A 12,035-nucleotide genomic window follows, 5' to 3' on the forward strand; every position below is an offset into this window, starting at 1 on the left:
CTTAAAATAAACACAGAACTTGACTGGTAAGTCAATAATCTGGCTGCCGCATTTTGCACCAATTGCAACAGATCCAGAGATGATTTTAGGCTGACCCAGACAGAATAAATTACAGTAATTCAAACTTGATGTTATAAAAGCATGAATTACAGTTTCAAGGTCCTTCATAGAAAGAAACTGCTTTTCACAACGGCACTGATCTGTTTATCAAAAGACAATGTGGGATCGAAAAAACATTAGAAGAGAGAGGACCAAGCTGATTAACAATGCCAAAAGACAGAACTGTTTGGCCAAAATCCATTATTTAAGTTTTATCAAATTCATCCAGCATTTAATGACTTGACATGCACACCGATTAGACACAGAACAGTTGTTGTTTTAACCGTAAGATAAAACTGAGTATCATCAGCATAGAGATGTGATAAGCTGTGTTTCTGAATAAAATGAACAATATAATACGTTGATATTAAATGTTAAACTGAAAGGTTTAAAGTATCTGCTCATGCACCACACAAACTCAAACAGAAAGCAGAGAAGTGCTAGTTAATTAGTGCACTTTAGACTTTTCTCTGCTTGGGTCTTAGTAATGGTTTTCCAGGATGAAGGTATATCTGCAGGCTTCGCATTGTACTCTTTAGCAAACTGCTCATTAAAATTTGCCATCACATATTTCCAGTAGGCTGAACCTTCAATGCTGGGGTCGGGCTGGATTTCCCAGTCTGGATAGATGTCACTGTATTTCTTGTATGGATGCCACTTACCTTTTGTGTCAGTGCAACTAAAACGTAATTCACTATATACTGATGATGAACAGATGGCAGTTAATAATTTTCCAGAGCAGCGATGTATGTAGCCCTTGAGACCCTGTGGTCTGTGGACTGAGACAAAGTGTTTGGTGTGAGCGACTCCACCTGCCTCACATGGTGCTTTACAGAACGGACACTGTTTCCCACATCCCCACACCCGTCTGAACAACACATCCTCTGGTTTGGTTTGTAATTTTTCCAGTATGCTCTGAATATCTGTTGCCTTATAACTTTTCTTCAACGACTGGTCCATTTCCTCCACAGAACTTTCAACATTTTTGCAAACTGTTGCTCATTGACATTGCTCAGTGACAGGAATGCATCCACTGCATCCTTAGGGAACACAAGCCTGTGTTCAAGTTTTTTGCAAATACTCTGTGTGAATTTCCTAATGTCATTAGTCTCTGTGCTTTGCTCTGAATCTGTGATGGCCAGCATTATTTCTCTGGTGACCACACCGAGGAGACTTTCCTCCAGTTTCGACATTCTGTTCTCTGTTGAAAAGTGTTCTGTGACCTTTTTAGAAATGAATAATTTCACAAAATATTCATAATCCACATTAAAATGTGCATATAGTTTAAATTCAAATTCATCAAGAAGATTTTTCAAGACTGAATACTGAAAAGCTGTTCTTGTTCCAAAAACTAATGCATGTTCACCGGTCAGCATCACTTCAGCCATTTCTGTGCCCAAGATCTCAGAAATGTATGTTTGCACAGCAGGTTTCAGACAGTTATTCAGGAATTCATCAGCTTTTTTCTGACACTGATCCCGCTCATGGAAAAGGTCTATGAATCCAGAATGATATGTTTGTTTAAACCTTTCCAAACCTATGAGTGGGTCATTGTCCTGGATAAACTGATAGTGAATATCTTCAAATTCTCTCCCAGTGAAGCCACAGATGTGTAGTTTAAGAGACAGTTCAACATCTTCTGTGATTCTGAGATTTTCATGAGCCTTAAGATTCTCATCAATGAGGTTCAGAATTTCCCTAATGTATGTGTCATCATAATCAACCTTGCTTGCACGCTTTTCCTCCACGTATTTTCTACAATCATCAATTAGTCTGTCTGACATCTCTTGAAACCTGTTCATCCAATCTGGAGAATGTTTACTGTCTATGTTGATTTTCAGGTCAAATTTATCATGGCTATATGCATTTAAATCTTTTACTTTATCCAAGTTTTCAGCCATTGAACTTCCTCTTGGTTCAAGATTTTTCCTCAAATTATTTAAGGTTTTGTCCATGATATCTTGTTGTTGGAGCCCTCTACATGAGAGTGTCTTGACAGTGTCTTTCCACATGTTTTCGAAAGCTTTCATCCAGTTTTTCATCTGACATGTCTGAATTGTTTTTCCGACAGTTTTCAAGCAAATCTAGCACTTTCTTCTCCATTGTATCCATGCATGTCTTCTTGATTCTCTCCACCTTGATTGTTGCATATCGACGTGAACAAGCTGCATTAAGTTTTCTTTCTATAGAATTTGACATCTCTGTTCTCAAAAACTTGGCACTATTTATGAAGTCTTGCCGATATCTTTCCACAAGTTCAACGTGACCCTCTCCCTGCTCATAGTATGCTTTGATTTGGTCAATAATTCCCTTTTCACCTTTTGAGAGCTCACTCTCTGCATTTTTCACCAAAACATAGTGGACATCTTCAATGGTGCACTTATCAGGGATTTCAAATTTTCCATGGTTTAGTATTTTTGTTTCAGCTTCTAATGTCCATGTGTGCATTTCCCTTCTCATTGCCCAGTCCCATCTGTTGTACTCAGTGCACAGTTTGATGTATGCATCAGCCACCATGCTGTTTCTGAAGCTGAAGATGAATTTCTCAAATTTCACAGCATTCCACAAGCTTTTGGTCCATTCAAGAAATTCACAAATACTCCCTGACTTGTAACATCTGAAGGTTTCAATTAAATGTCTTTTAACGTGCATACACAGACTCACTATACCCAGTACTCACTTGTGCCATTGGAGGATTTCCATGCCACAAACCTGGAATGTAGTGATCACCATGCTCAGTGTCGTACTCCATTACATCAGTGAAGTTCTGTAACTGCAATTTGTTCTCCATTTTGGCTGCTGCTTGAGTCATTTCATTCAGTTGCTTCAACAGAAACTGGCGATCTCTCATGTTTGAATCATGGGCTGAGACATTACCAACATTCTGGTGTACAAACAAACACTTGCGTTTTTTACCGATTTCTTTCATCCTGATGAAGGCATGGACAACAATCTGTAGAATGTCCTTCATCTCAGTGGAGTTCTCCATGGTGATGTTGATGATTGTAACATCACTCAGTCCAACAACAAGTGTAGCCAACTCATTGTCATGCTCATGGCTGTTGTCAAGTGTTGCTAATTCAAGGGATTTGAGTCCCTCTGTGTCAATTAATTAGTAAATAATCACAGTTGAGTACTGGTTTGAAATCGTTTGTCACTCTGATAAGCTGAATAAATGCTCCTCTGGTACATCTTCCATTGCTTACAGCAAACTGAACTCCAAACATAGTGTTTAGCATGGTGGACTTTCCTGAGCTCTGGACTCCTAAAACTGTGACCACCACAATCTTATTGTTAGGCTTCACTAATGCATTTAATTCAGAAAACACACTAGTCACCCACTCTACAGGTATACTGGAAGCATCTCCGTCAATTAGTTCTAGAGGGAAGCCATCCAGAAGTAGTTCAGCACACAGTTGAGGCAAGTGCTCCAGTTTGTTTTGGGAGTTTTCTTGTTTTGAGTGATAGACTGACGCCTCATAAAGCTGACCCATCTCACGAATGAAGTGTTCAATTCCCAAAGAACTGTTTGAAATCTTTCTGTCAAGCTCAGCAATGTCCTCCTTGTCTTCACAGACAACATTTACACTGCATTTCTCTTTATATTTCTTTCTGAGGTTAGGCAATACTTCGCGAGAAAGATTCTCCAGATTCATCTTCATCCATTTTAGGAAATAAGATCTTTCCACCTTTGGGCATGATATTGCTTGGATAAAGGAGTTCATTGTAGCAGACGTGTCTTTTTCATATTGTTGCTTTCTCAGTTTCAGCTTTTCATTCTGAATGTGATCTTTGTACATCTCAATATTCTGATCCCCTGCTTTCTTCAATCTGCATTCCTCCTTCTCTAACTTAGCCAACATCTTTAAAATCTCTCCCTGCAATGGCATCTCTTTCTTCTTGAATTGTTCTGTATCTGTAATTTTTGATGTGATTTCAGTTGCCCTTTTTTTGGATCTCTGACATTCCTCAACATCCTCATCCACCTTGATCCCCAACTCTCGTGCAGTCTCAGCCATATGAACAACTGATATTCTGTGTTGGTTTTTCTCAACTGCATCTTCCATCTTGGTCCGAATTTTCTTAACAAAGTCTGCTTCATTCTGCTTCTCTTTAAATATGAAATTGTGTTTTTTCAGATTAAGATTTTTAGCTGTATTTCTTGTATATTGATTGCTTGAGTCCCCCACCAAAAACAGTTGATGCTTCAAATCCTCACTGGCGACTGAAATATACCGTGTATCTGGAAGCTCGTGTTCAAAGAACACAAACACTGCGGTGGATGTCTTGCAAAGGAAGGAGTATTGTTTTTCAAAGTTCTGGATGTCACCTCTCAAGTTTGCAATAGCTACAGGCTCAGGAAAGACATCTATGTTTGTATTACCACAAGGAAAATACCAGCTAATCTCAACCAAACCTTTTGCAATTTTCTTTGGGATGTCACCACAATCCAGGTTATGGTGTATAAAAATATCAGTAGACTGTTGTGATTTGCTGAGCAACTTGTTCAAAATATGTGACTTGGAAATGTTGCATCTACCTAGTCTTACAAAAGACACTAATGGCAAGTCTGACAGAACAATTCTTTCCTCCACAAATCCACTTGCATCTGTCAGTGAGTGTGGTCTGTACTGCTGCACAATGCCTCTCATTGCCCAGAGCATAAGTGTGATCTGGTTCTCATGACTGTTTGGAAGAAGCAATGGTACAGCAAACTGACACATGGACATTTTTAAAATCATTTCCTGCTGAAGAAAACTGTCAGAACAAAGAAATAGGGCAGTAAAAATGTCTAAAGGGTTTACTTGAGCACCATCTGATTCAGAGATTTCCTGATCATCATCATCATCATCATCCTCCCAGTCTGAATCATCATCATCTGCCCTATGTTGTGAGGAAAACTTAATACTCCTTGCTGTTGTTTTTAGCATCATTAGTCTCTTCAAAATCAGCCATGGCAGATCTAAAACAGTCTGGGCATCCTCATCCGCGATGCTGTCCTTTCCAATCTGCAGCACATCACTCAAGGTGATCTTTTTATTATAGTACTTTGTCAAACCCAAGTTTTGCAGGAGTTTTTTAATGATTTCTGTAAATAAGAAAAAAAAGATACATTACTGCCATCTCAGTCACCTTGCAATTATGACCATTTTCTTAGAATTCTGCAATATACACTGATAAGCCAAAACATTATGAACACCCAGCAGAACATTGTCCAGGAGCATCACACTCCCTACACAGACTTGCCATCATCCCATAGTCATTGTGGAGCCATCACATCACACTAAACGGTGCACATGTACATACGTATATGTGATGTAAAGCCGAGTTCAGACTGCACGATTTTCAAAGTAGTCGGGTCACTGTTCTTTTCACACTGCATGACTATCTTGGCCAGCATTCAGTCACTGCTGTGTTCAAACTGCACGATGGATCGGCGATAGAAGGTTTCACACTGCATGACTTTACAATAGGAAGAATCGCCGACAACTCTGTCTGGCACACAAACTACGTTTCACAACCAAACACACGCGAGACGTGACAAGGAAACAACGCGATATCATGCCGGAGTTCTCTTCTTCTTCTTCTTCTTCTTCTTCTTGTTTTACGGCGGTTGGCATCCAGCGTTTTGGTGCATTACTGCCCCCTTTTGCTCCGGAGTGTGGCCGGAGTTCTCATGTGAGACTGGGATTATTATTAAATATAGTAACCCACAAGAAGCTTGAAATACAAATTGCCTGAAATACGAATTGCCTTTTTGCAGCGAAAACAAGGGGGAAAAAAGAAGAATATGGAGGAGGATATGTTTGGGGAGACACAAGGAACAAGGATTGTGTGTTCTGCAACGAGAGTTGGAGCTAAAAACATAACTTTTCAATGTGCTGCTGTTGCGGATGGTCAAGCAAATGTTTGTGTTTTGTTTCCTGTTTGATAGAATTGTAATGTTTATCTGAAACAAAGCCATGCTTGCTGATATTGTGGTCTATAACTCCTCCCCGAACTCCCCGCTGCTCTGTATCTTGCTCTCTCATTGGCTGTCGGTCATCACCGATGTAGTTTTCAGTCAGAACACTTTTCACACAGCAGGATTTTGAATCGCCGACAGGTCCAGATATTTAGCATGCCAAATATCTCACGGGTGTCGGCGACTCGTCGGCGATTCTCTCAGATCGCGTCTTTGCTCATTCACACTGCGTGATTGTCACTCGCGTGAACGAGCACCGATTTGCCTGTGATTTCGGGACATTTGTCTGCGATTTCACAAAACCTGTCGGCGAGCCAACATCGGGGCTAAAATCGCACAGTCTGAACTCGGCTTAAAAGAAAATGGGACTCATCGGACCAGGTGACTTTCTTCCACTCACTTGCTGAGTGTGATTCACTGTGTGTTGTGACACATTGCTCCCATTACTATCATTAATATTTTGTGACCTTCTGCTGGCTCGGACCAGATGGGATAGCCTTCATTGATGAGTTTTGCCAGATTGTGGTTTGTTCCTCCTCGGACACTGTTGGTAAATTCTCACCACTGCTGAGCGGGAGCGACACACAAGCCTTGCCATTTCATTTACATTTATGTATTTGGCAGACATTTTTATCCAAAGCGACTTACATTGCATTATTCTATCACAATTTGTTATCTGAGTATGTGCAAATCCCTGGGATCGAACCCATGACCTTGGCATTGCTAGTGCCATGCTCTAACCACTGAGCTACAGGAAAGCTTTCAGAGACGCTCTGACCCAGTCACCTTGCCATAACAATTTGGCCCTTGTCAAAGTCACTTAGATCTTCATTCCTGCCCATTTCTCCTGGAGCCAACATGTTGATTATGGGAAATGATGGTTTGCTTACCATCTAATTTACCCAGAACTTAATATGCGGCCTTGTTAGCAGGTGTTCAATGACATTCGCTTTATCTGTGACTGGTCATAATGTTTTGACTCATCAGTGTATAAAGTTTTATTTTATCAAATTTTATTTTATTGCATTTTATCAAATTTGTATTTTATCAAATTGTATTTTTATTTATTGTCAATTTAATTTAAATGTATAAACATAAGCATTTTTTTTTATTTCCACTAACATAAATTCAATTTATACTAAAAGTACAATTACTATTTAGTCATTAATAATATTTACCCATAAATTGTTATACATACTATATAAATGATTATTAACTAACTCACTTTTTTCTAGAGAGGGTGGATTGTTCCATGTTGCTGTCTGATTCAGCACTATCACTGCTTTCATCACAGAGGGTGTCTTCATGTTCAGACATTTCCTGCATATTTCAAGAGGTATTGCAATAACAAAACAGTAAATCATATCCAGTGGTCCCCAGAAGTATTTGGACACTTTTTAAACTGCTTTAAATCCATGTTCACTAGACTTTGTGCTTCTTAGACTTCCATTTACAGTATCAGACTGTGTGCATAACAATTATGCATTTGGCAGATGCTTTAATCCAAAGTGGCTTATATTGTATTCAAGGTATACATTTTGATCAGTTCAATCATTTCTGTGCTTCAAACCCATAACCTCGGTTTTGTTAGAGCCATACTGTTTGACATAGAGGAATCCACACAGTATATAATAAATATAAAAAATAAAAATAATTATCACTGTGATGTCTTCCATATGATGCAGTGCTGACTTTTGAGCTTCAGGTCATGAGCTTCAGGGCTGCAGGTGTTTAGTACACAGATTTTATGCTAAAGTTTTATGCTTAAACTGTTTATCAAATACAGTATCTTTAATTGCCCTCTCCATTCAAACATTGCTGTTCAGACTTGTTCCTCTGTGGTGGAATGAACTGCCAAACTCCACCAAATCTTACATCCTTCACAATTACTCTACTTTCTGTTCAGCATTTCACATCTGTTACACCCAAGTATGAAACAAGATGAGACAACTCATGAATAACACTTTTAATCACATTTTCCTAACTAGTTTCTTTTTAATTTAGTGAGATAAACTATTAATATGTACATAACAAATTATAATGTACACAACAAAAATCACATGCTTGACAAAAGCTATACACTTAAAACTTGGCCATTTGCTTTTCTGTATACTAATTCATAAACATGAATTCACTGATTTGTTTTAAATGTATAGAGAAATAATCTTAAAGATAAAATGTATATTTTTTTCTACTGTGCATTTTGTGAAAGAAACAAACTGAAACATATATACTGGGTGCTTCCAGGAAGACAAAATCAAATTATAATAACCTAAAGCAATGTGATTTTATGAAAAAACAAAAAAACAACAACAAAAAAAAAACAGACAGAAAAAAATGGCATCACTTACTCTGTATTTGGAATGTATCCCCTTCTCTGAGGTCTACAGGAAAACACCCTCTCCTTTATCTCAATGGACCTGTACCATCATCCAGCACCACAGGGGAGGATCTCATTATAACTGTACAAACACAAAACAAACTACCACAACCACACAGTAACCTATAATCCAGAAAGGTCTTTTCTGTTAAAATAATATTAATGATTTTGAAAAAAATATTAAAAGCAGTCTTTAGGATATTAGAGTTTATTTTCCATTAATTTGTTACTTTCAGTTTGTCACGTGTGTTGCAAGAAAAGGAACTTGAGGATGGTGTCACGGGCACACAAGAACAAGATGTTGAGATCCAGATGCAGCATAAGTATTTATTGGGGAGTCCAGAAACGTAATTCCAAAGGCAGGCAAGAGGTCATAATCCAGAATATCAGTCCACAAAAAACAAAAAGCCAGAGACACAAAACGGTGCACGTAACAATACAACAAACCACAACTGAGGACAGAAACAACTGAGATTAAATAGACAGACACTAATGAACAAACACAAAACAGCTGGTGCAATGACAATCAGGTAATGAGTCCAGGAGTGAGTATGGGTATTGTAGTCCAAGGGGTGAAAACAAGAGTCCAAAGGAGTGCCCTCTAGTGGCTGATAGGGCACTCTCACTGGTGATCATGACAGATGGGAACTGGCTTGGTTACTTTTGAGTTCAGTTTACATAATACAACAATTGATGACTGGAGACATGAATTCATCAGAGCTGTCAAAGATAGAACTGATTATACAGTCAAGGTGGACAGCCATATTAAAGGGGCTAATCTCTGAAAACTCTTTAGTTTTATCATATTTCTAAAAGATAAATGCTGTACAGAGTCTTTCCGAAAAAAGCTGAGCTCCTGGAGGCTTGTCTGCCGTCAGTGCTGTGGGTAGCTCTGGGCAGGCCCGGATTAAGAACACATTGGGCCCTGGGTCTATAGCAACACCAAGGGCCCCCTTTCCCGATTGCCACAGTGTCTTGTACCACAAGAATTTTTTTTTTTTATTGTTATTATTTTTATATTTTTACAAATCTCATTTTATCAAATCATTTTATATAAGCACAAGCACACTAAATATTTCATGCTATTTAACACATTAAAAACAAATGCATTAACTCCGGATATGAACTCCAAACAAACAGGTTGCCAAAAGCAGCAAAAATATTTGTCATACTTCAGTCATACTTCCTCAATGATTACTTTACCATGAATACTTTAAAGAAATAGTTCACCCAAAAATGAAATTGGGATTTTAATTTTTGGGTGAACTATCCCTTTAAGGACAAGGGTCCGCATGCTAACTATTAGGATGCTGTCACTTTAAGACCTGCACGCGTCCGATTTTCTCAACTCACTTCAGACATAACCTACTGTGTTTATGTAAACCTTTTGTGTATTTGACAGTATTATAGCGCAATCTGACGCGAAAGATGAAGTCCAGTAGTCAGGTGCTGTTTGACAGGCTTTAGTGTGTGTGCACGCTTCGGGTGTATGGGGTCAGAAAAAGCACATCTCAGAACAGCACACGAACGACAGGTTTAACTGGCAGGGCTTTAAAGCACATGCAAATAAAGAACTTTTGTGATTGCGAATAAGTGCAGTGTCCCGTGAGTAACTCTACCGCTGTGTTAACATGTGATGTGAATGAGTCGAGGTCGAGTTGTACGGATGGAGGCACCAGAACTGCAACTGATATAATGTGCTTCAAAGGCAGATAGTGGAGACAAGTCACACGACATTGGTGTTCGTCAAAAAACAGTAGGAAAGTTAATTCGGGATATTTACGCGGGTGATGATGATGAGAGAAAAACACTGACATTCTGAATTCAAACGGCAATAAAATCAATCGACTCGTCCCTGTAAATGTTGAAAACACCTTACGTTTTCATGAGAAACAATTACCATCCGAATAGGGCTTAACTCGTTATAAGAATAATAACTTGCTGCAGCTGCTATCTCACCTTCTTCAGCATGTAAAGCACGCGGATCGGCGAAGGTGTCGGTGGGTGAAGATAATTGTGAGCTGCCGCTGCACGCGGGGTCTTCCACTGGCTCGGATGTTTTATGTGAACCGAAGTAGTTAGTTTTGGAATCTTTGCTGTAAGATTAGCATCCCTTTTCTCCCTTTCAAGCTTATTTTTCCTTTTTTGCGCACTACTATCACTTTTGTTTATCATTTTGAACACTGGCGAGGCTGAACAAGCAATAAAGGCCAATTTCCAATTTTCTAGTCTACATGCGATAGCATAACGCAAAGAGGCGTTAACCGATGTCATGGCGCGAATTGTAAAGTGATTTTGATTGGACGGTGATTTATCAGTCAGGCACATTTTCCAATCATTTTTTCTTATTATTTTATTAGACACAAATCAACCACCTATGACTTGTCAATCTCATTTCCTCCAGCCAATCACGGGCCCCCTCTACCTGCGGGCCCTAGGGACTGCCCACAGCAGAGATAATGTGACATGCTGTGGGTAAGTCGCATGTTTTCAGCAGCCGGAGAATTATAAGATAAAATTATTAAAAACACATAACTAACTGCTTTATTGTGGACTTATTTACTACGGCTCTGATCTCCATGAATACAATAAGAAACAATGGTAACTTTAACCACATTTAACAGTACATTAGCAACATGCTAACAAAACATTTAGAAAAACAATTCACAAATATCACTAAAAATATCATGGATCATGTCAGTTATTATTGCTCCATCTGCCATTTTTCGCTGTTGTTCTTGCTTGCTTACCTAGTCTGATGATTCAGCTGTGCACAGATCCAGACGTTAATACTGGCTGCCCTTGTGTAATGCCTTGAACATGGGCTGGCATATGCAAATATTGGGGGCGTACATATTAATGATCCCGACTGTTACGTAACAGTCGGTGTTATGTTGAGATCCGCGTGTTCTTCTGAGGTCTTTTAAACAAATGAGATTTATATAAGAAGGAGGAAACAATGGAGTTTGAGACTCACTGTATGTCATTTCCATGTACTGAACTCTTGTTATTCATCTATGCCAAGATAAACTCAATTTTCAATTCTAAGGCACATTTAAAGGGATAGTTCACCCAAAAATGAAAAAATATCCCATGATTTACTCACCCTCAAGCCATCCTAGGTTTATATGACAATGATGAACATGGAGGAGAAGAGGAGAGAGCAAAACAAAACACCGGTCACAAATTAGAAGTCTAGATAAGAGAAGAGGAGCTTGAGTTTGTTGCCCAGCCCTATTTGTTTGAACCCTGAGGCGTCTAAGCTTACGATACTCCTAAATCCTGTGTCATACATCGTGTCACAGGTTACTCATTTGACGCAAGTCAATTTGGGGTTCACTACCGTCCTGTGGCAGAGGGAGGTCAAGGGCTTATACATCTACAGTCAAAGATCTTGGCAATGAGGATACAAACATTGTAGAAACTATTGTATAGCTCAAAATAATGTACTCTGGGTTGTTTGTGGGAGATCTATACCTAAAGATATTGGGGGAATAGGTATTGATAAGCAATTGTTTCTTATGCAGAGATCTTTTGTTAAAAGGTTTTCTGATTTGTCTTGTAGTTTATATGTGTCAGTGAAAATCATGG

At 38.9% G+C, this 12,035-nt stretch overlaps 1 protein-coding gene across 1 annotated transcript; it reads right to left on the reverse strand.

Moving 5' to 3' along the window:
* Nucleotides 1-67: 67 nt before the first annotated feature.
* LOC125279260 (up-regulator of cell proliferation-like) lies at nt 68-7,371 on the reverse strand. Its single transcript, XM_048208771.1, is given in 6 exon segments — nt 68-1,076; nt 1,079-2,123; nt 2,125-2,748; nt 2,750-3,208; nt 3,210-5,188; nt 7,290-7,371. Coding segments are annotated over 6 exon segments (4,722 nt in total). The 3' UTR covers nt 68-543.
* Nucleotides 7,372-12,035: the final 4,664 nt, after the last annotated feature.

Source organism: Megalobrama amblycephala, linkage group LG1 (genome assembly GCF_018812025.1).
Source record: "Megalobrama amblycephala isolate DHTTF-2021 linkage group LG1, ASM1881202v1, whole genome shotgun sequence".
Lineage (NCBI taxonomy): Eukaryota > Metazoa > Chordata > Actinopteri > Cypriniformes > Xenocyprididae > Megalobrama > Megalobrama amblycephala.